General features: G+C 54.5%; 1 protein-coding gene across 1 annotated transcript; it reads right to left on the bottom strand.

The window, feature by feature from the left end:
* Positions 1 to 10,272: 10,272 nt before the first annotated feature.
* On the bottom strand, positions 10,273 to 23,579 carry LSM4 (LSM4 homolog, U6 small nuclear RNA and mRNA degradation associated). Its single transcript, XM_072786729.1, has 5 exons — positions 23,350 to 23,579; positions 18,154 to 18,195; positions 15,835 to 15,933; positions 12,674 to 12,857; positions 10,273 to 10,913 (listed from the first exon to the last, which is right to left on the bottom strand). Exons 1-5 carry the CDS (start codon positions 23,350 to 23,352, stop codon positions 10,822 to 10,824), a joined length of 420 nt encoding a protein of 139 aa, XP_072642830.1. The 5' UTR covers positions 23,353 to 23,579; the 3' UTR covers positions 10,273 to 10,821.
* Between the last annotated feature and the right edge of the window lie 851 nt (positions 23,580 to 24,430).

The raw sequence follows: 24,430 nt of genomic DNA, 5'->3' as shown, positions 1-24,430 counted from the left end.
AGAGAGCGGGGGCCCAGTGGGGGAGTAGATGGAATGGGGGCCAGGCAGGCAGCAGACAGCAGGGAAGCGGTGGTGGCTGGGCCTCCAGGGCGGGAGGAGTAGCCAGAGTCCCAGTTGATTAGGAAAGGTTCCAAGGAAAGAGTAGGTTTGGGGGGCCTCCCAGCACTCACGGAGACACACACCAGCCCTGCGTCTCGCGGGCGTGGGGAGGCAGAGACACCCCTCCCAACACTCAGAACCTGAGGCCACCACCGTGTACTCCCTCGCTCGCCGCTTCCCCCCTTCCCCGCCACCGCCTCTCCTCGGGAGGAAGTGGTGAGGGTGCGGGGGAGGGCCCCCCATTCTCACTTCCCCTGGGGCAGGGCGGGGCCTACAGGGTCCCCTCCCCCGCCGCGATAGGGGGGCGACGGGAGTGGGGGCTGGGAGCCCCAAGAGCCAGGGCTCGGCCCGGGGCGCTGCGGCCCCTCGTTGGGTGACCTCTCTAAGTTCTCTGGGTTTCGATGGTTCTCATCTGAAAAATGGGGGGAAGAAACTGGACCTTGAAACAATGGATTGCTGGGGGAGAGGACCCCGCCCCACCCCCGAGGAGACAAGCCGGACAAGGACACTCCCAGGCCCGGAGGGGTCACGGCCGGGCCGGAGGGAGAGAGGTCGCTGTAAACACGACTTGGACCGGGGCGGGAGGCGCATTCCAGGCGGAGCGAACGGCGCCGGCGAAGGCCTGGAGGCTGCTCGGGACCTCCCGCCTCGCGGGGCGGCCGGGCCTGCCCGGGACCTGCAGCTCGCCGTCCCCCCCAGCCTGGCCCCTCCTCTGGCGGGGGTGGGGGAAGGATCTGGAGCCTCCGCGCGGCCCGCAGCAGCCGCAGAGTTAACCCGGCGCGGCGGCCCGGCCGGTGGCGAGGGGGGCGGGTGGCGTCAGCGCCGACGTCAAGGCGAGGCGGGGCCGTGTAGACTCTGGCGCCGGGCCGGTGCCCCACGCCGCGCTAGAAGCCGTGGGTGTGGTGGTAGGCAGGGTCCGCCCTCCAGCTGCCCCCGCGCGGCGCAGAGAGGGGAAACTGAGGCACGGAGAGGCGAGAGGCCTCGCAGACGGCTCCGGGTTCCTGTCCCTCTGCCCCAGGCCGCTCCGGCCCCCACCGTCGCCCTTTCCCCATGGCTCACTTTCGCTGGTGACTAGGGTCACCCGGCTGCGACTGCGACCAACCGGTCTTTTGTGTTTTGTTTTGTATTCCGGCACGTAGACAAATCCCTGCAACATCGCCCAGTTAAGTGCCAGACATCCCAGAGCTGTGCCCTGCCCTGGCAAGCCAGCCCACCTTCGTGGGCCTCAGTTTCCTCAACCGGGCAATGAAGGAAAGCTGACCTTGGGCTGCGGGGGTCACCGCCTGGCCTTTGGGAAGGGGTGGGGTGGGAGGCGGTTCCCATGCCGAGGGGCGTGGTGGAGGGGAGACAACCAAGAGGTGAGAGGTACGAGTGGGAGGACACCGGCGAGGCGGGATTCGAATCCACGGCTGGCTCCTCCCCCCCCCCCCCCCGCTTTTGTCCTCCTTCACCTCTGCCCCCACTCGTCCTTCCCCCTCCTAACCCCTCCTGTCCCTCGGATTCCCCTCGCCCTCCCTTCCCCCCACCGGCCCAGCTCCGCGCCCCTGCGGGGCCGCTAATTAAATGCAGAGCTGGGGGGAGGGGGCGGCTCGCGGTTAACCCCTTCCCGCCCGGCCCTGGAGGGCTTCCCGGAGCCAAGGAGCGGAAGCGCCAAAGCCGCTCAACTCCTCTCCGCCCCTGACTTGAGGCCCCAAGACAAGCCCATTTGATGGACGGGTAGGTAGAGGTTAAGGGGCCAGGCCCAAGGTTCTAGGCAAGCCCGGATTAATCGCCTCCAGATAGGAGGGCCAGAGCCTAGAAATAGCTGTGAGCGAAGGGAGATTGGGGTGGGGGCGGGGGGCGGGGGAGAGAAAGGCGGCTGGAGACAGAGGAAGAGAGAGCAGGGAATGAGGGAAGGAAAGTTCGGTGGAGCAAGAGAGAAACAGCCAGAGACCAGAGAGAGTGAGATAAACGAGTTAAGGGACACCCGCTGGAGAGGGCAAGAGACAGCAGGGAGACAAGAAGAGAGAGAGACATGAAAGTATTTTCAATGGGATTCTCAATCCTTGGCTGGGGACTAGAACTAACTAGACTCTGGTCTCCTTGGACACAGAAAAGGTGACCCCATACATAACTACGAGGGACACAGAGTGACAGTGTCCCAGGGCAGCACAGTTGGAACGGTGGGTGAACACCAAGGTGGCCCTGAACACCGTGAGCACGTGGGTCAGGTGGAGAGGACCCAGACCCAGCCGGTCCACTGCCTGGCTCCCCCTTCCCTCCCCACGTGGTCCTCTGCCATGGTGGGCCTGGGGAAACTGAAGATCTGAGAGGCACCCAACATTCTCAGGGTGGGAACAACTGAAAACAATAGGTAATAGAATGTCAAGCAGTGACAGGGGCTATGAGGGACTCTCTGGCAAATGTGTAGAGGGTCAGTGACAGATAAAGGGGCACCATGAGGGGGTGCCAGGGAAGGTTGAGTTCTTGAAAGCTGGAACAGCACAAACCAAGGCCCTGGGGTAGGAATGTATGGTATGCAGGTGGAAATTCAAAGAGGAGGCCTGGAGTGGGGTGAGGAGAGGGGAGATGGGGAGAAGGTAAAGTAGGACGGTCACAGGGGCACCCAGGTCACCAGCAGCTGGGGTGGGGGGTAGGTGGAGTCCTTGCCAGCCCGGAAGGACCCCGTGACCACCCTCCCTGATGTTCCAGAGGATGCAGTGGAGTCTCGGGAGCATAAGGGCTGCCTAGAGTCCCAGGGACCTATCTTCTGTCCTTTGTGGGTGCCACCCAGGCCTCCCCTTGCCCTCTGTGGCTCCCTGCTCTGGTCTGTTACCCCCTAGCTCTGCCGCTCCTATGGCTCAGATTCCCAGAACTTGCCCATGGTGTTCCCTCGCCTGCAGTACCTGCCTGCAGTCATTCCCCGGCCCCCTCCCAAACAGAGCTCAAAGACCCTCCCTATGCTGGCTCTCCTACCTCCTGGGCCCCTCTCCCCACCTCTGCGAAGAGGGCATGGAGGCTCAGGAGACAGGGCTGAGGGGAATGGGGGAAGGTGGACAGTGTGGTCCTTGAGCCTGGGTAAAAATCGCTGCCCCCTCTGCCCCTGCCCCCTTAGAGGAGGCATGACGGTGGCTGCAGTGACGCGGGATGTGCCAGGAGGAGCATCCGGCAGGGCCTGCGTTGTCATGGTGACGCTGACTCAGAGGCAGAGGCAGGTAGCAGCATCTAGTACCAGCCAGCCCGCCCCTGTGCTCCTGGCACCCTGCCCAACCCCCACCCTTCAGCCTCCGCTCTGGGGACCTCTCCTGAAACTGGAGAAGGGTGGGTGAGACCCCAGGGCAGCTGGATAAATTCCTCCACCCACCCCCACCCAATCACCTGCTGGAAGGTGGGAGATGCTATTTTATCACACTAACCTGATTCAGGACACCCATCTTCCCATTCTTCTGTTTATAAGGCCATCCATCCACCCACCCACCCACTCATCTGTCCATCCCTCTGTTTACCCATCCGCCCATTATTCATGGAGCACCTACTGTGAGTCCACATTGCTCTCAGCACAGGACAGTTGTCCCTTGCTCCAGGAGTAAGGGGATCCTTCTTTGATGCAGGTGAGGGGATGCAGGTGAGGACAAGGCCTCTGTGACCCCTTGGGCCCAGGCCTTGAGAAGTTGAGGGCCCTTCTCTACCTCCTGCTCACAGTCTCTGTCCTCTACCATTATCTGTGTCACTGTCTCTCTGTCTCAGAGTACAGTCCAGACCCTTCCCCAGCCCTGACCCAGGCCCTAAAGCCACTGTGTATCCCCCTTCCTTTTTTCCCCCTCACTTGTCTACTCCAGCCACATCTGCCTCTGTTTTTCCTCCAACACACCAGCTCATTCCCACCTCAGGGCCTTTGCATATACTGTTCTCCCTTTCTGGAAAAATCTGAAGTTCTTTACCTGGCATTTGTCTTGTTTATTTCTTGATCTCCTTATTATCTGTCTCTACCCCCAACTTCAGAGCATAAAGACCTAAGAGATGGCCCGTGGTTCCTTTGGTGGCCCATCTACCTATCTCTGCCTTCATTTTACCCACTGTGAAATGAGCAAATGGGAATGGTGTTCCCGATAAGACCTTACACAGGGGGTTGGGGGGAGAGATTAAGCCCTTAGAACTGTGCCTGGCACAGAGTAAGTGCTCAGCAAACACTTTCTTGGAAATAGTCCAGATGTCCATGAGCTGATGAAGGATAAACAAAAAATGGTCTGGCTGTACAATGGAATATTGCTCAGCCATAAAAAGGAACAAAGCTCTGACACATACTACACCATGGATGAACCTTGGAAACATCATGCTCAGTGAGAGAAGCCAGACATGAAAGGAGGCCACCTGTTGCAGGATCCTATCTATCTATCTATCTATCTATCTATCTATCTATCTATCTATCATCTATCATTTATTTATTTTTTTGTAGGATCCCATTTATATGAAATGTCTAGAAGAGGCCAATCCATAGAAACAGAAAGCAGATCAGTCGTTGCTCGGGCTGAAGGACAGGGTGGAGGGTGACTGCTGATGGGGACAGAGTTTCTTTTTGGGGTGGTCAAAATGTTCTGGAACTAAACAGAGGTGTTGGGGCACCTGGCTGGCTCAGTGGTCGAGCGTCTGCCTTCAGCTCAGGGCGTGATCCTGGAGTCCCAGGATCGAGTCCCGCATCAGGCTCCCTGCATGGAGCCTGCTTCTCCCTCTGCCTGTGTCTCTGCCTCTCTCTCTGTGTCTCTCATGAATAAATAAATAAAATCTTAAAAAAAAAAAAAAACTAAAAACCAAGAAAAAAATAAAAATAAACAAAAAACCCCAGAGGTGCTGGTTTCACAATACTGTGAGGTATTAAATGGCACTGAATTGTTCACTTTTAAATAGTTAATTCTGTGTTAGTGAATCTTACCTCAATAATAATTTTAAAAAGAACATTGGGTAAAAATTAAGGGAATATAAATAAAATGTGTACTTTAGTTAATAATGATTAGCCTATGGGATCCCTGGGTGGCGCAGCGGTTTGGCACCTGCCTTTGGCCCAGGGCGCGATCCTGGAGATCCGGGATCGAATCCCACGTCAGGCTCCCGGTGCATGGAGCCTGCTTCTCCCTCTGTCTGTGTCTCTGCCTCTCTCTCTGTGTGTGTGACTATCATAAATAAATAAAAAATTAAAAAAAAAATAATGATTAGCCTACTGCATCTTCAAAATGCCCAGCACGCACCTGCCCCCAGGCCTTCGCACCTGCTGTTCCATTTCGCTTGTCGCTTGGAGGCTTCAGGTAAGGGAGAAGCTGGATCAGACCCGGGCTGAGCCGCAGTCTGACTTCATTTGCCCCACCGCCCATTCCCCTCCTCTAATCACAGGAAAGGTCAAGGTGTTTGGTGGTTAGGGATGATGTTGAGGACATTTGGGTGCCTTGGAGGGTCAGTCTGCACCCTCTGGGGTAAGGAAAAGGATCCACAAGCTAGTGGGGTTCTGCAGCAAGTGGGCCAGGAGACACAAAAGATTTCCATCCAGCTGGGGGCCCTGTTCTGTTTCCAGCCACCTCATGAACACAAACAGCAAGAGGAATTTTTTTTAATTTTTAAGGAAAATTGCTGAGTAATGAAGATCTCCCTGGACAGCATCACTATGCCCCAGTCTCCCTTTCCAGGAACTGAGTCTTCTTGGGGTTTTGGAATAGACAGCCTTTCCAGAAGGTTCTGGGGAAACCGTGTCTGAGTCTCTCCATGGTGACAGGGAGGGAGGGAAAGAGGGAGGCCACCTCACCAATCATCCACACGCACTTGGGCATTTGGGGACACCCCTCCAGCCTTGCTTGCCAGGGATGCTCAACATGCTAGAGGGACACAGTGTGGAGGGACAGGCTCCGGGGGGTGCTTACAGGGACAGTTTTCAAAGGAACAGAGAAGGGAATGAGGGAGGGGAAGACGCAGGAGAACGCACTAAGTATTTTTAGGCACTGAATGCAGCCCTTAAATATTTCCACGGCCACTCCCGAGGGTGAGCAGGGTGACTATTTCAGTGCCTGGTTCCAGTGGAGGCGGGGCGGGCAAGGGTGAGTCACCACTGGGTGGCTGGACCCAGACTGGGAGGGGGGCTCTGAGGGCAGGACCGGGGGCCTTCAAGGTGACCGCTCACCAGCCAGGGCCAGGCATCAGTACTGGCCTCTGGGGCATGGAGGACAGTGGCCTGGCCACTTACCACGGTGCAGGCCAAGTGGCACCATCAGCCGGGTCCTCCCAGACGGTGAGCAGCTCAGGCTGGGCTCAAGGCTTACAGAGATGGAGAGATTCCCAGGGGAGGTTTCACACACTCTACAGGTGGTCAGTGAAGAATGAAGCAGCCCCCCCCCCCCCCACCGTGTGTAAAGTACACATGGAGCGGGCAGCCCAGGTGGCTCAGCGATTTAGCACCTGCCTTCAGCCCAGGGCCTGGTCCTGGAGTCCGGGGATCAAGTCCCGCGTCAGGCTCCCTGTATGGAGCCTGCTTCTCCAACTCTGCCTGTGCCTCTGAGCCTCTCTCTGTGTGTGTCTCTCATGAATAAATAAATAAATAAATAAAATCTTAAAAAAAAAAAAGAAGTACACATTGAGCACCTGCTGTACATCAAGCCTCCTCCTCCCCCATGTAATCCTCCCAAAAATGCTTGTGAAGTAGAGGCCACTATTCTCCCCTCTGACCAACAAGGAAACTGAGGCACATTGGGGTAAAACTTGCCAGGCACTTTGTGTGTCTGGAACCCTGTCCCTCAGTTGAGGCTACAGTCAGGGGAATACATTTTAAAGCAGGTGCTGACCTCATCTGCTGCCCCCCGCCACCCAGGTGTCCCTTATCTCCTGGGTCTACACCAGACACAGGTGAACTAAGAGAAGGTAAATAGATCCTCCAAGTTCAAGGACAGGACAAAACAGGCAGGAGCTCTGAGGGGGCTCTGGAGCTGTGTGACCTGGGGCAGATGGCTCACTCTCTCTGTGCCTGAGTGTAGGCTCTGGGCCACGGTAGGCTGTTAGGATCATGCTGGGTCTGATGACTCCTGACCTCATCTCTGCCCATCTGGAGCAGGGCCACAGAAGCTCAGGGGCTTTTTGCTTGCAGTTCCCTCCAACTGTTCCCTGCTCCCTTCCCATGGACAGTGGCTTATTGACCTTTAGGAGTTGGTCTGAACATGACCCTCTCAGCGAGGCCGTCCCTTCCGTTCTGGAAAACTCTCATCCCAGCTTCTTGGGCTTCCTGCACAAAGAGGAGTCCATCTGCCTGGGCCCTCATGGCACCCCTGCCTCTTCTCTCACCACCTCTGTGACCTCTACCCTGGCTGAGCCCCCAGCCCCACCTCCTCATGATCTCCCAGCTTCCACCCTTGTCTCAATCTGTTCCAGAACCTTCTGAGCTTCCCATCTTGCTCAGGGCCTGCATCTGCCTTGTTTCCTATCCCCTCACTTTGTTCCCGTCACCACTCTGTGTAGGGCCTTGGGACTCATACTGGCTGTTCCCTTATCTGAAATGCTCTTCTAGATGGCTGGCTCCCTTGCCTTCCTTAAGCTCTTTTCTTGAATGTCACCTTCTGGCCTGCCCTGACCACCTCTTTCTCCCACTCCTGCTCTCTTCTTTCTCCCCACCTGATGCATTCGGCTTGTTTGTAGCTAGCTCACCCTGTGGATGATAAGGGTCACTGGGCCAGGACTCTGCCTAATTCATGCTGAGTCTCCAGCACCTGGGATGGGGCTGTGGCCCCAGTTCCTCCACCTCCAAACCAGCCCCCTGTTCACTGAGGCGAGTGGCTTCTCCCACAGAGGTCCTCTAAGTAGACATCAAGCCATCTCCTATACCTTCGTCCTCAGAGAGACAGCGGAGGACACCAGGACATGCACTGAGCCGCTGGAGATACACACACTGCTGATACCGGGACAGGCTGGGCCCCAGGGTCCAGATGGGTGGGTGGGAAGGACACCTGCCATCATGCCCACGTGGATTCAGTGGCGGGGCTTCCTGGCAGAGCTGCTTTTGGAGCAGCAGGTGAGGTCCAGCAGAGGAGGAATCAGGGGAGATGTGTGCAGGAAGGGATGACGCAGGAAAGCAAGACAGATGCCCTCCCACTACCACCAAGTGGGGCTGCTGCTCCTGGTTGCTGGCTGCATCCAGGTCCCCAAAAGGGGCTCTTGGCCTCTGGTCAGACAAGAGGGGGCTAGGGCCATAAAGACTGGCCCTGCAGAGCCTGGGTCCCAGGCTGTCACACCTCTGCTCGGGTGGGAGCTGGGGCAAACTCCAGGGGTAGGAGGTCCCTGGTTCCTGGTAACCACCTACGTTTAAGAAGTTCTGCGTGCCCAGAGTCATGCACCAGTCAGCTGATGAGGGCTCCCACCCCAGTGGACAGCCATCAGAAAGGCAGAAAGATCGAGGCTCAGTGTTTAGGAACTACAGCGCTTTTGGTTTCTTTTCTTATTGAGGGGGCTGAGGTTCATTTCTCAAAACCAACCAGGAAGAAGACTAAAAAACGGGGCTGTCCCGACAGCCAGATCAGAAGGACAGAACCTTCCGGAAGCCCACCACATCTAAGGGCCCGGGCTGGCTCACGTCACCGGCAGCCGAGGAGGGGCCTGGGCCACCAGCCCCGGCTGCCTGGCTGGAAAGGTCAGGGTCGGCTGGCGTGTCTGGCTACACACGCGGCTGCGATTACGCACGGAGGCTCACGCAGGCTCACGCAAGCTCAGCGGGGCCATGGTGGGCCGGGGTTGGGGGTGGGGGCGCGCGGGGGCCCAAGACCCTGAACTGCGAAGGGGCGGTAGAATGGGCGGTAGATCGAAAGCATTCTACAGCAGAGCTAAGTTAGAGAGGAAAAACCAAAGCTCCAGAAGCAGGAAGGGGCGGGGCCACCAAAGGACTGGCCTTTCGCAGCCTTGCTGGACACCTGACCCTGGCTTTTATCAAAGCCTCGCCAGCCCAGGGCCCCCAGGGCCATGGGGGAGGGGAGCTGGGGACGCAGGTAAATCCTTTCCCGCCAGTCCCTCCCTTCTTGCTCCTGCCTCATGTCTCGCCTCCAACCCCCCAACCCCCCAACCTCCCCTCAGCAGCCCACGTCTCAGAGGGAGGGCATTTCTTCCGGCCTGGGGCTTGTCAGAGGCCCCCAGGTCCCACTGAGACTCCATGCCCTGTCCCCAACCTGTGCCAGAGTGCTGCTTTGACACTAGGTATTCAGGCTGCAACAGGTACCACAAGCAGTACCTGGGGGAAATGCAGTGATGGGGCGGGGGCAGGGGAAGAGCACATTCTGCTCTTGGCTAGCATCTGGCAGCTCCAACAAGTGGAGGTCTCTGGCAACACCTTTCATTCTGATCACCCCTCAGAACAGGTCTCAACACAGTGACAATTAGAACCGGCTCCCACGGGAACCAGCTGGTGCCCCGTCTTGCCTCCCAGCACCAGGCTGTCCTGCAGCTCCCCTCACTTACAATAAAAAAGGAAAGTCAGTCCATGGACAGACAAGGTTACAGAAACATTTTGCCAAAGTGCTGGCTCAATGTCCCAGGCAAATCACCATGGTGTGGACAGGTGGTGCCCCAACTTGGGAGAGGAGGAAGAGCCTCATGAAAAGCTTCTGAGCACATTCCTTGAGGCAGGCGCTTGTCACAACTTCTCACCGAACTCGGGTGTGAATCGTCCTTACAAAGCAGGGATGGGGTCAGGACATTGGTCCCAAGGATGGCCTGCATGGGTGATCACACTGGCTCTTGCCTGGGACTTCCCCACTCTGCCTCCCTCCCCCATCAATTCTTTACAAAGGGGCAGGGATTACAGGGAAACATGGTGCAGGAGGGCCATTCCCACTGCCCAGATAACAGCCTCATCTTTCTTTCTTTAAGATTTTATTTATTAGAGAGAGAGAGAGATCACGAGCAGAGGAAGAAAGGCAGAGGGAGCAGGCTCCCTACCAATCCCAAGATCATAACCTGAGCCAGAAGCACACACTTAACCGATTGAGCCACCTAGAACCCCAGCCTCATCTTTGTTAAAATGACATCAAGGGACACGGAACCAGTGCCCTGTTGAAATACTTCCCCTTGGCGAGACAGGAAGCAACCCTCGAAAGGAAACTTCTCTTACAGGGCTGTGATTTCCTGAGGATACCACACTCTAGATGTGCCTAGTGGCTCAAAAGGAATTATGAATTGCAGTTTGTAGTTGTATTTGTTTTTATTTTTGTAACACAAACAGGGAGGGCAGAGGCAAAGGGGGCGGGGCCCAGCAATGTCCCAGGAACAGCTTCTGTGGTATATGTTCATACAGATTTGTTTTCAAAAGGCAATCCTGAGGTCCATGTTTCAGGAAACTCCCAAGGCTGTCAATCTCAGTGCAAACAGCTTAAAATAAAAACCTCCGGTCTGTTCACCACACGAGGATCCAACTCAAAATGCAAAACAAGCCTGTTTGGAAAGTGTCCGCCCTTAAAACAAGAGCGAGGGCTTTAAAGACACATTAAACACAGAATCTTCCAGGAATCAAGTTGGCTGCAGCTTCACAAAACCAAAAACACTGAATAACATACCCAACTGTAGAACTGCTGGCTTTAAAAAAGGGGGGGTGGGTGACTTTATGTAAAAAGGATCACCTGCCTCTTCTTTTTGTTCTGAACACACTTGTGAACTGGAGAGTAGAAACACAGCCTCAGGGAGTGGCAGCAGATGCTTAGTAGTGGCTCAGTCTCTGGGGGACAGAGAGGCGGCTCACTGTTTGCCCGCCTGTCTGCCTGGCTTCTTTTCCGGCTGACCTCTGCCTGTGCCTGGGATCCCACCTCGGCCCCGGCCACCAAACACACCTGTGAGACAGAGGAGGGGGCTATAGCAAAAGTGGGTTTGGAAGCCCAGCTGAGAACATGGGGTGGTGTTCCAGAAAGTTCTCAATGTTGATAAGCAACAAGAGGATGCCAGGGTGGCTAAGTCAGCTCTAAGTCAACACTGGGGCTTGGGGTAGGCTTCCTGGGAGAAAGCCTGGGGCCAGCATAGGGGGCAGACATCAGAAGGACAAAGCCAGATGGTTTCCAGGAGGAGGGGAACAAGAGCCAGAAAAGGGGTAGGACTTAGCCCAGGGGGCAGGGCACAGGCCCCCAGCTGAGGACCCAAGCTTCCCCCTTTCTCCAGCACTGTCCACATCCACTAGCCAGGGAGAGAAACAATTAGGAGATTCTGTGTGTCCCGCCTAGGGGTGGGGACAGGGGAGCCCCCTGCCCTCTAACCTCTGCTAGCCAGTGATGGGGCTCTGCTTTTAAGATTTTTCACGTGGAGTCCAAGGTAGGAACTGTGTAGGAGGCTGAGTAGTCAGGAATGGAACACACCCCCACTTAGGGAGGACCAGGGCGGATGGGGACACAGAATGGTACACATGGTCCCCCTTCTACCACAAACATGCAGTGGGCCCTGTAGGGATGGAGACCCACCCTAACCTCACCTCCCATGGGGCAAGGCCAGCTTTACCACACAGGGTGAGATTTCCACCTGCTGCCGAGGGCCCCATGGTCTCTCTCTTCAGTGACCCAAGCAATCACCCCTCCCTTCCTCTCTGCTCCTCTAGGCAGTTCACTCAACAGTGGTGGCCCCTGGCACGAAGAGCCTGGCCCTCAGGTATGGAAAAGGCCCTGCTAGGCCTTGGCAACCTCCCCACCTGGAGCGCCCTCCTGACCTCCTCCCTCTGGCTCACCCCTGACTGTCACGGGAGCCTCATCTCAGGGCCGGGTCTTGTATCCTTCCTGGCCCTGCCTATGAGCCCCCACTGGGGAGCCTGGGCCTGGCATATGGAAGGCCCCTACAGATGGAAGAGACAAAGCCAGGGCCCTCCAAGAAGAGGAGGGGGTTTGGGGGGTTGGGAGGGTCTGCAGATGGCCTCTAGGCTCAGGCCCCAGCTGACTGCACAACAAACTGAAGTTTATGCCAGATTTATCATCTCAGTGGTGGTGGTGGGGGAGTTGAGTGAGGGGAGTCTATCAAAGAGGGATGAACTCAGGCTTGTGAAAAGGAGTGACAGCAGGCAAGGGGCTTGTGCCAGGCCCTAAGCCGGGATCCTCACCAGCAGCCTGGTGAGGCAGGAATTACCAGACTCTCTTTGCAGAGGGGAAATGAGCCAGGGAGGTGCCACACCATGCCCAGAGCTCCTGCCAGGAGACATAGGCAGGGATCAGATGAAGGCTCAAGCCCCAGGTGGGCACCACATTGGTCTGCTGGGCTGGACCCAGAGTTCAGGAGCACTGGGGATCACTGCTGGATGGAAGGGCCCAGGTGGGTGGGGGAATCAGCACTGTTCACCAGAACTATACCAGGCTTCCTCGGTGGGGGCTGTGGGGCCAGGGCAGGCAGCAAACAGCAGCATCAGCCACACCAGAGGAGCCCCATGAGTCATAACCCCAGCTCTATGTAGGGGGCTCAGAGCCAGGCCTGTGGCACCATGACAGCACCACCCAAGAATGTCAACACTGGGACAGGATGGCTGCCATGTGCTGCAGTCACCCTTCGGTGGCAAGGCCTGGGCAGACTCTGGCCTAGCCTGCTGGTGGGAGGGGATGGATGAGGGGAGAGAAAGGCCTACCTCGCCCAGCACCCCCCATGCCTCGGCCCTTCTGCTGCTTCTGCTGCTGCAGGCCACCGCGGCCACGGCCCTTGGCCACCACCTCCTCCTTGACCATGTCGATGATCTCATCAGGGATACGCAGGTACTTGATGGTGCTGCCACGGATGTAGCACTCGGGCATCCGCCAAAACTTGTCCCCATCCTGGGCGAGAAAAGGGTGAGTCTCAGATCTCAGTGGGTTTTGGTGGGGAGGAGGGGGGGTATCTGTGCAAGGTGTGTGCTGATGGCTAGGGCACATCTGTCCCCTCAGGCCCCGTTCCCATTTGGGCCACAGTCTGCACCTGCATCACCCCTGCAAAGTTCTCAGTCCTGGACTTCACATGCGGGTGGGAGAGCTGCCTTTCAGTGGACTCTTTCCAGACTCTTGGTATCCTTTTACACAGTAAAGGTCAGGGAGTCACAAAAGATAGCTTCCTCATTCTCAGCCTATCCTCCAGTGTGGGATGGGGTTTGTTACCTGCAGCCCAAGGGAGGTTTGTTACCTCCCTCCAAAGAAGGCCGGGGACCTACACACCAGGCACTGCCGCAGCCCAGCTCCTCCACCCTCCTGCCTCTAGCCTTTCAGAACCTACCTTCTGGAACCCTCTCTATGTGCCCTGACTCATTCATTCATCCACTTATCTCCTGACAGGCTCTGGACTGGGTGTGGGACATAGGTAAGTAGGATAGAGACTCTGTGACCAGGGCGGGAGGTAGGTGGGGAGGCAAAGCCTGGGGCTGGCCAGAGGCAGCAACCAATGATGCTAGTTTTTAGGGGAGCTAATTAAGGCTGGAGAGATTAGGAGGCTTGCAAAGTCACAGATTCCAGAGCATTGCCAACCCTGCAGGTCCTAGGACGTCAACTGCCTCCCCCTCAACCCCCACCCTCATGTACCCTGTGATCAGCACAAGGCCTTCCTCCACACCCCCTCCTGCTGCCCTTGGGCAGGAGCCCGGGGCCTCTTCCTTCAGATTAGTTCTCCAGCCCCACCCCTGGTGCCCTGAGCCAGAAGTCTTGGCAGCCCTCTCCTTTCCCCACATCCCTAGAAATCAGACCAAGACACTTCCCTGCTTAGAACCCAATCAGGGCCCCCTTGGCCCAAGGACAAGGTCCAAACTCCTCAGTGTGGCTCCCAAGGGCCTGAGATCCAGCCCCACCCTGGCTGCCCTCTCTCAGCTCTCGATGACTCGATGACTCGCCTCCAGATGGAAATTTCTGGAACACACACAGTGAGCTTCTTGCCCCCAGCACTTTGCACATGCTGTTCCCACTTTCCTGTATCTGGCTAACTCTGACCCCCAAAAGGCCTGGCTTCCCAGCCTCACGTCAGCAGTGCCTGGGTCAGGTTGGTCTGGCCCAGCGGAGACACTCAACACGATAAAGTTCAAGGGTCAACTCTTCCTAGGGATATGCACAAGCCCCCAACCCACACAGGAACCCCATGAGGCCTTGGGGCACTCCTTTCCCAGGAAGGACAGGCAAGGGGCCAAGTCTGTAGGGATGCAAAGATACAGCCTGACATTAACAGAACAATTCCACGGAAGCTCAGGGCTGGGGCTGGCTGCTCAGGACTTGGCTCTCCCCTAGCCAAGGACAGGCTGGGCCCAGCACACTCCCTGCAGGACCAGAGCTTACTCTGCGTTCCATGGCAAGAGCTGAGCAGTCTGAGCTAAAACTACCCTAGCTTTCCAGTGCTTTCTCAGCTCCTGGGATGTCTGCATCCTACCCATGTTGCCTGCTGCCCAAGGAAGGTGCTGCTACCGCCTTTTTACAGATGAGGATGCTGGACAGCCCAAGTGACACTGAACCTCATACCAGCCTCTCCTTCCAACCAGCAGGTCATAGAAGGGGACCACCCAGGAGGAGTGACATGTCCAATCTCTGCTGGCTACAGAAGTCTACTGACCTTGCTCTGAGAACAGGTGGTGGCTTCCAGGTCCCAGAGGTGGACACAGACCTACTGGCCATGTTCTTGGCTATGCACTGTGGCAGTGTGTGCTACAGCCATGCTGAAATTGTCTGGACATCTGCTGCCAGAAGTGTGGCAAGAAAACCAGGAGGAAGTTTCTAGTGGAAGACCTCCCACAATGTACCATCACAAGAAGCAGAGCACAGAGCCATAGATGAGGGGAGACGGTCATGCTTACCAGTTTGGCTGTTGGGGTGTGAACCATCCAGGAGGATGGACTAGAGGTGAGATGGGCTGCCTAGTTCTCTGCTGTACTCTGGTACGGCCAAGCCTCAGGGGCACCTGCCCCCGGCTCAAGACAGCCCCATCTCGGCTGGGCCTCCCTGCACCTTACTCCCCAATAACATAGGGGGCTGTCGCCGACAGGGGGATGGAGACTAGAATCAAGGCACAAGGAAAGCCCTAGCAGACCCCAGCACAAATTAGCAGGAGGGAGCCCTGCCTTCACCACCGTCATCATTCTCATTGCTCTGTACTCATCCTGAGGGCTGGGAAGGCCTGTGACCCTAGAGGATTGTTCCCCCAGCCCTGGCCCACCCAGTGGTGCTCTTGGCCCTGCACTTCCTGATTTCAGGCCTTGGGAGACAAAGTCTCCTGGGCCACAGGGCCACAGGGCCACCCTCGCCCCCTGGTGGCCTGGATATCCCATGGCCACACCACCCTGGCCTGCTGGGCAGGTGATATCCACAAGCCAGGACTAAAGACAGCAGAAGCTGACAAGAAAGGTCAGGCCTGCCTTGGAGGCCACCCCTGCTCGTACACTATGGATTAGTAGCCAGAAGGGCCCCCCAGCCTAAGTCCTTCTTGTTTAGGACTGGTATCAAGGATGAGGGGATAGGGCAGCTTCTCCATAGGTGCAAAGTACAGGTACAAAGTCCAGGGAGACTCAGAGGCCTGCCCTTCTGTCCCCTCCACCCAGCTCACAGTCCCTCAGGCCCTGCCCTTCATAAGCCCCACCTCTTCCATAAGCCTCACCCTGGAAGGATGACCTGGCTGAGGTATGCCCCTCCTCACTCCTCCCACAAGGGCAGCGAGGGGCCTTCACTCCACTGAGGATGCTGAGGTAAGCCCCAGATCCATGTGGGCACTTGGTGTCCATGCCCCTCCCCCCACCAGCCTGGCGCTGCGTGACCAGGTGTGCCAGAGGGACCCTGGGCACAGGGCACTCACCCTGGATGTGCAGATCACCTCTCGAAGGTTAATGTTCATCCAGTTATCACAGCTCACCAGGTGCCCATTGTATGTCTCCCCATTTTTGAGTTCCACCAACTGGAGAGAAATGGCCCCAAGTAAGCCATGAGCTCCAAGGGAAGGGCAGCCCTACCCCTAAGAGGTGGGTGACTATTGCCTGGCCTCATTCAGACGTGGGACCTCGTGGGACCTCGTGGGACCTCGTGGGACCTCGTGGGACCTCGTGGGACCCAGTGGCCATAGCACATGGTGCCTAATACAGTTCTCCCCTCCACTGCCCCCAGTGGCCCATCTTACAGGTGACATGCTCTGCATCCTCTGTACATTTTGCTGGGCCTCTATGATGAAATCATTTTTTTTTTTGTGCAAAGAAAAAGCAGAAAAATCCTCTACAAATCTTCAAAGGAAAGAGCGAAGTTAGGGTAACAGTGGCACTGATTCAGAACAGCCATGAAGGCACATTTTAGTTGGTCCAAGCAGGTGCCCCGGAGGCAGGTGTTCTTTGACAGCACATGTGTGAGCTTTGATGGTCTGGAAATACTTTTTCAATCCAATAATTGCTTGTCTATTTAAATTTGTTCTGGTAAAATACACAAGTAGCATATCATTCTGAAGATATACTGAGATTTAAAAAAGACTCAGGTCTTTTTTAACTCAGTTATCTGTCTGAGAGAAATAAAGGCAAATTTCCATGCAAAAATGAGTGCACAGATGCTTTTTGCAACCAAAATATTCATAAATAGATAAAAAGCAGAAACAACTCAAATGTCCATCATTAGCGGACAAATGGATACGCAAAATGTGGTATGTCCATACAGTGGACAGGGCCATCAGGAATTAAACCCTGACACATGCTACAATGTGGCTGAATCTCAGAAAACATCATGCACAGTGAAAGAAGCCAGACACAAAAGGCCACACAGCATATGATCCCATTTATAGGAAATGTTTAGAACAGGCAAATCCATAGAGTCAAAAAGTAGATTAGTGGTTACCAGGAGCTAGGGAAAAGGGATGGGGACTGCTAATGGCAATGGGGTTTCCTTCTGGGGTAATGGAATTGTTCTGGAACTACATCGAGGTGGTGGTTTACAACACTGCAAATGTACTGAATACCCCTGAGTTGTACTCGTTAAAAGGCTGAACGGTAAGGGTGCCTGCTGGCTCAGTCAGAAGAGCATGTGACTCTTGATCTCAGGGTCATGAATTTGAGCCCCATGTTGGGTGTAGAGATCACTTAAATAAAAGAATAAATAAAAACTTAAAAAGAAAAAAAAAGGTAGAGGGATCCCTGGGTGGCGCAGCGGTTTGGCGCCTGCCTTTGGCCCAGGGCGCGATCCTGGAGACCCGGGATCGAATCCCACATCGGGCTCCCGGTGCATGGAGCCTGCTTCTCCCTCTGCCTGTGTCTCTGCGCCTCTCTCTCTCTCTCTCTGTGGCTATCATAAATAAATAAAAATTAAAAAAAAAAAAATTAAAAAAAAAAAGAAAAAAAAAGGTAGAACTGTATGGTCTGTGAATTATATCTGAATAAAAAACAGAAAGCAAACAGAACGTATTGACACTGTATCATTAAGGGCAAAAGTCGTTTAGGGAATAAGATGTTATGTGATCCCATCTATGTTTTAAAAAAAAAAAATCAGGGCAGCCCGGGTGGCTCAGCAGTTTAGTGCTGCCTTCAGCCCAGGGCCTGATCCTGGAGACCCGGGACCGAGTCCCACATCAGGCTCCCGGCATGGAGCCTGCTTCTCTCTCAGTCTGTGTCTCTGCCTCTCTCTCCCTCTCTCTCTCTCTCTCTGTGTTTCTCATGAATAAATAAATAAAATCTTAAAAAAAAAAATAACATTCATGTTTCTACACAGATGTTAAGCCTGGATGTGCAAGGTGCTTGGCTGGCTCAGTCAGTGGAGCATGCAACTCCTGATCTTGGCTTTGTTGAGTTCAAGCCCTATGTTGGGCATGGAACTTACTTTAAAGAAAAAAAAAAAAAAAAAAAAAAGGTCTGAATGTGCACATATCAAGGATATGGTTAATTTGCTGGCAAGGTTAATGGAAGAGGAGCTTCTAGTTTCTACTTATGTTTGACATTTTTAATAAGCATGTATTACTTTTATAAGCAGCAAAACTAAGAACAGGTCCCGACACACGTAGGTGGGGAAAGAGCACGGGCTGCTATCTCTTGAGCAGACAGGAAGCAGGTTCAGCTGGAGGCACCTCACCCTTTGCCCAGTGTCCCCATCCCTGTTCTGAGACTGGTCCCCACCGAAACTCACTGCCCCTCAACAGGCAGCTACTCACCATGGGATGATTCTGAGCCGTCTTCAGCAGCGACAAAGGAAGCTGTAAGACAAAGGCATCTAATTTGTCAGATCAGTGCCAAGGAGCCCTGGCCCTGGCAGGACTGGGATTCCAATCTCACGAATCTCCCAGCTTATCACAGCGCTGGGGGTGCAGGAGCACCTGTCCCTCACCCCCACAGAAAGTGCATGCTCCTAACTCTGCCCAGCCCAGGACACATACCTTCCTTCTTCCCAGGTTAGTAAATAAAGCCTTGAACACTCCCCCACATCCGATCTGAGAGGCAGCAGTCATCTGGTCTTTTTTTTTTTTTTTTTTTAATTTTTATTTATTTATGATAGTCACAGAGAGAGAAAGAGAGAGAGGCAGAGACATAGGCAGAGGGAGAAGCAGGCTCCATGCACCGGGAGCCTGATGTGGGATTCGATCCCGGGTCTCCAGGATCGCGCCCTGGGCCAAAGGCAGGCGCCAAACCGCTGCGCCACCCAGGGATCCCAGTCATCTGGTCTTGATGCTGACCCTTCTGGGCATTTCCTTCTAACTCGTGTTGCATATATTCACACCCTTGACAGGAAAGGCTATGGCCTTCCATGCTTATCATTAGTGCCACAGCACACAGGTCCTTCTGCTGTTTGCCTTTTTTGCTCAACTGATGTCTCTGAGATGCACCCACATTAATACATGTAGATCTTTTGGGGTGCCTGGGTGGCTCAGTCAGTTAAGTATCTGACTTCAGCTCTGGTGGTGATCTTGGAGTCCTGGGATCCAGCCCCATGCTCGGCAGTGGAGAATCTGCTGGTTCCTCTCACTTTGCCCCTCCCCCCGACTCATGCGCAGGTACCCCCTCTTTCATACAAATAAATAAAATCTTAAAAAAAAAAAATAAAATCTTAAAAAAAATAAAATCTTAAAAAAAAATCTTAAAAAAAAAAAGGATTCCTGGGTGGCTCAGTGGTTTAGCACCTGCCTTCAGCCCAGGGCGTGATCCTGGAGACCCGGGATCGAGTCCCACGTCAGGCTCCCTACATGGAGCCTGCTTCTCCCTCTGCCTGTGTCTCTGCCTCTCTCTCCCTCTCTCTATCTCATGAATAAATATATAAAATCTTAAAAAAAAACAAAACAAAACATGAAGGGTGCTTGGGTGGCTCAGTTAAGAATCTGCCTTTAGGGATCCCTGGGTGGCGCAGCGGTTTGGCGCCTGCCTTTGGCCCGGGGCTGATCCTGGAGACCCGGGATCGAGTCCCACATCGGGCTCCCGGTGCATGGAGCCTGCTTCTCCCTCTGCCTGTGTCTCTGCCTCTCTGTCTCTCTCTGTGTGACTATCATGAATAAATAAATAAAATCTAAAAAAAAAAAAAAAAAAAAAAAAAAAAGAATCTGCCTTTAGCTCAGGTCATAATCCTAGTGTCCTAGGACTGAGCCCTGCAATCTCAGCAGGAAGTCTGTTCTCCCTCTCCTTTTTCCCCTCCTCAAATAAATAAATAAAATCTTTAAGAAAATATATGCAGCTCTTTCATTTTCATTCTTGTATATGGTTATTGTCACACCCACTTTACAGATGGGGATACTGAGTCTTAGACACTGAGGAATTTGCCTGGCACTATAGAGCTAGTAAGAGATAGAGCCTGGCTTGATCCCACCTGCCAGAAGTCAATTCATGCTGAGCCCACGCCTCAAGGGGCAGCCCCGACTGGGCCAAGAGTGATCTTGCCAGGCAGTGGGGAGTCAACCCTGATCTAAGGTGGCTACCTCTGAGCTGAGGTTTCAGAGAAATTCATCAGGTAAGGGGAAGAAACATTCCAGAAAAAAAAAAAAAAAAATCTGTCGTTACTACAAGTGATGGCATATACAAGATGCGTTTTTTTAAAAACTCACCCACTGTAAAGTCAGCTTTCAAGATACTAAAAAATCATTTCATTTTGGGAACACAAATCATGACCCATACACTGGGGCCAGTCTCCAGGAAGGCCATTCCAGTGGTAGCGCTTGAGTGACTACTCATCCAGCAAAGCTGAATGAAGGTTCTGGTCTGAGTGAGGGTCCTACAGATGAGACATTGCCTCAGGCAGGATGGTAGCTTCACTGCTCCTTGTCCTGGCTTCCTTGGGATTCTTAGTCAGCCCAAACCCCAGAAGCTCGCTGCAGGGGAGTCTCGGCCTGCCCTCACACTCCTACCTAGTGCAGGGCAGCTGCTTCTCTAGGTGGTGGGGACTGGAGGCTAGAAGTGGTCCTCAACCCCCACAGGATGGCTTCCATGGAGAGGCTGGAGGGGAATTCCCACATCCCACAGCCTTTCCAGAGAACAGCAGCCTAGGAGCGGTCCAGTGCCGGCAGGAAGCCAGGCCCAAGCCCACTTCCTGCACTGGCTTCCTGGAAGGGCAAGATAAAAAGGAAGAAAGGGCCACGTGGAGAAGGCGTGGCTGCTCAAAGGAGGACAGGCGAGCAGGCCAGGGCTTGACCTAGCCAACCTGCAGCTCCTGCCCTCTCATTTGGACTTCATCTGTGCGATGGTACCCGGGTACAGAGAGCCACGGAAAAGCAGGAGGATCTAACACACGGGGGCCATGAGCCTCGGCCGCTGTTTACTAGGTGAAGTCTCAGGCTTTCTCGAGCAAGCCTGTTTTCTTGTGTCAAAGATGGGAATGTGGACCAGGATGGCAATGACACCCTTGGGTCTTCCTTCCAGATCACCCAAGAGGGGACAGAGCAAGGTTGGGCCTGGAAGGCAAGAATAAAGACAGACTCAGCACTGAGAGACAGAGAGGTATAGCCAAGGTCCCCCTAGATGAAGGACTAGCAGCCAGAGCAGGAGGGACCTTCCCAGGGACACCACAGCAAGATCCTGGGGAAGCCCACAAAAAGTAAGCTGAAGCCTGTCACCAGGAAACCCACAGGAGTCCTTTTATGGCATGTGCAGCTTCTATGCCCCTGCTGGCCTCTCTTTTGTCCCAGCAACTGGCAGCACAGTCCTGGAGAACCCCAGCTTCCCTGTCACGGGCAGTGCCCTATTCAGAAAGCAGCAGAGAGGACATCTAAGACACAGAAGTGATCCACACCTGCTCCCAACACTCCCCTGCACATCCACTCCCCAAAGGAGTCACAAGGCCAAGCCAGCTCCAGCCAAAGTGGCCCATTCGGTTTCCAGCAAGCCACACCCAGTCCAGCTTTCTGACCTTTGTTCCTGCAGTTCCCTTGGCCTCAGCAGTCCTTCCTCAGGCTGGTGGCTGCTCACATATCACCTCTCACCCAGCTTAGCCAGGCCCTCATAATAACCTCATCTGGGGATCAAGATTTCCACCTGGGCCACCCCCTGCTGCTTCCATTCTAGGACACAGCCAGTCTCTAATTATCTTGTTTATTATGTCTCTCTGGCTAGACTGGAAAATTCAGAGGGTGTGGACTTTGTCCAACACCGAGCTCAGGGCCAGGCACTCGAGAGGGACTCAGTAAATATTTGCTGAACAAATACACAAGAAAATGCATACACCATCCGGGGAGGCACATGGTGTGGTTGGGATGCCTGCCCCACCCCACAGATAAGAAAAGGAGAGGCGGCATTGGGAGGGACAGCTCTCTACGGCTGCAAAGGCTGGGAGCAGGGTCCACATCTTGCCATTTTTGAGATTCTCATCCCCAAACTGCTGGAGACAGAGGCAAGAGGAAGGGGAAGATCCCTGAGAACTTTAAAAAACTTGGTGGGGAAGAAATTTTTGAAGGTGCCAAGGGAGATGGGACAAGCCAGGACACCATTCCAGGGAAGACAGGGCCACCTGGAGTTGGGAAAGTCAAAAGCTTCTGGAAAAAGCATCCTTTCCCCTGGCCTTTTTCAGAATGTCTGGAATCTGGTTCTCAGGTCTAGACCAATCTAAGATTAGACCCGATGGCTTCCTGAGGCTCCCAATTCAGGAAGCTGTTACGGACTCCCCCTTGCCCCCCTATACCCTCAGATCCCTGCTTCCGGCCCCACTATAACCCACGGGGAACTGGGAGTGTGTCATGCCTTGTCCCTTCCTGGACATTCTTCAGGCTGAAAAAAAATATGTTCTTTGCACAAGCACTGTTCTAGGCTCTAGGAACATACTGGGGGATAAAATCCAAAGATCCAGGGAGCTTAAGGAAGAAGGAATTTTCCAGTTCCACCCCTCCTCTCAGGCCACCTCTGCCCTCCAGCAGAGAGGAACACACTACACTCCCTTCTCTCATTTCCTGCACCAGTGAGCAGTACTTAGTGCAACCCTCAGCTGAGAAACATGCAGGGACCCTGAGGGACTCTGGTGCTGATGGGCCAGGTACTCTCCTAGGCCTGCTCTGAATTTGTGTGGTCTTGTTTCCCTGTCTATACATTAAAAAAAAAAAAAAAAAAAAAGTAAGCTCTACTCCACGAGCAACGTGTGGCTTGAACTCACTACCACGACATCAAGAGTGGCAGGCTCTGTAACTGAGCCAGCCGGACGCACCTCCCTGTCTGGACACTGAAGGCAGGAGACACTCTGACTTAAATCCAGAACTTTCAGGATCTGATAACAGCATGATCCAGAAGAGGCTTCTCACCAGGACCTCAATTTCTCTTCAGTGAAATGGGAGGGTGCAGTTAGTCCACTCCAGGCTCAAAATGCTTCCCCTTCTCCGGAAACGACACCCTGTGTGATCCAGGGAGAAGACAAAGCCCCCTCTCTGGGTCTATTTTTTTCAGCCTTAAAACGAGAGGCGTAGAAGATCGTGCTAACATTCTAAGGGCCTTGCAAATCTTGACATTCTCAAACTGGTTTAGTTTGAGAACTCAGATCGGGCCCCCTCGGGTCGCTCCCACTTCCCAATATGTGAAGCTAGATTGGGTCGGATGCACTCGGAGCCACTCCCCTGCCCGAACTCCCTCTGCAGCATTCACCGAGCCCTTTAGCGGGTCTCTCAGGCCCCAGTATCCCCATCTGCAAAATGGGAAGACTGCAGCGAGGCTGACCTAGGATTACACGTTCGTCCAAGTCTATTCCCCCCGAGACTGACAGGCTGGATGCTCTGGGAGACCTCCCTGCCCTCTCCGGCCTCAGTGTGCCCGTCACGGGCCGAGGCGGCAGAACCGAGGCCCTGACAGCACGCTAGCTCCGCGTCGCCCCTGCCTGCAGCGCCCGCCCCGAGGGCCCTCGGCCGCCGCGTTCCCAGCCTCCCGAAGAGACCTCGCCGGCGCCCTGCCCTCACCATGGTGTCGGCGGGGAGCGGGCTCGCCGACCACTTCCGCCGCCGCCGCCGCCACTCACGCGCCGCCGGTAGCCGCCCTGCCGCGCGCCACTAGGCTGAAATGAAGTGGCAGCGACACGAACCAATCAGCGTGGGTCTCGAGGGACGAGCAGCCAATCCACGCGGAGTAGGGGGGGTCGGCTAGACAACGACGGGCGAGGTTGGCTGTGTTCTCGCCGGCCAAATGAGAGGCCGTAAAGTGTCGACGTGAGTGCTGAAAACGGGGGCGGAACCGCGTGCGCCAGCGCAGGGGGCCTTATGGGTAAAGGCGCATGCGCGGGTGAAACTCTCTCAGCTCTCCTGGGCTCCACGCTGTGGGCAAAGCCGGATATTGCTGCAATTTGCAAAGGAAGAAATCGAGGCTCCGTGGTTATTGGGTTGTGCCTAATGTCTCCCTTAGGGCTCCTACACTTTTGATTTTCGTTATTGTAGTTGATCCTTATCCAAGGCATGTCCTTTGGTTAGGTTGGAATCCTGACTGTGCCCCTCTGAGCCTCAGTTTGCCCCTCTGAAAATTGGCCTCGTGATAGTGTCTACCCTCGGTTGTAGTAAGGATGAAAGGAGTTAAGCTAGGTAAAAGCACTTAGTACCCAGGCGTGTGATAAATATTTATTGAGCACCTGCTAGGTGTCTGTTCCTGGAAACACAGAGTGAACAAACCAGACGAAACTGGCCCTCCTGGGACTTAGGAGCCCGTTGAGAAGACAGGTGGCAAGGAAAAAAAATAGGCAAATGTGTTAGTTTCCTTGGGCTGCCATACAAATTACCATAGACTGGGTGGCTTAAAACAGCAGAATTTGGGGCACCTGGGTGGCTCAGTCTGTTAAGCATCTGACTTCTGCTCAGGTCATGATCCCAGGGTCCTGGGACCAAGCCCTGTGTGGGGCTCTGCTCAGTGGAGAGCCTCTGTGGTTCTCCATCTCCTCCTCCCCTCCCCACTGCTTGTGCTCTCTCTCTCTCTTGCTTGCTATCTCAAATAAACAAGATCTTAAAAAAAAAAAAAATAGAGCTTTATTCATAAGTCTGAAATCAAGGTATCAGT

This window comes from Canis lupus, chromosome 19, assembly GCF_048164855.1.
Source record: "Canis lupus baileyi chromosome 19, mCanLup2.hap1, whole genome shotgun sequence".
In the NCBI taxonomy this organism is placed as follows: domain Eukaryota; kingdom Metazoa; phylum Chordata; class Mammalia; order Carnivora; family Canidae; genus Canis; species Canis lupus.
The sequence above is the reverse complement of the archived record's forward strand: the minus strand, read 5'-3'. Positions and strand labels throughout refer to the sequence as shown.

Coding starts and splice junctions, on each gene's coding strand:
- LSM4 (XM_072786729.1), bottom strand. Junction 15,934..18,153: donor CGGCTCAGAATCATCCCATG/GTGAGTAGCTGC, acceptor ATTTCTCTCCAG/TTGGTGGAACTCAAAAATGG. Junction 12,858..15,834: donor AGGTGATCTGCACATCCAGG/GTGAGTGCCCTG, acceptor TTTCTCGCCCAG/GATGGGGACAAGTTTTGGCG.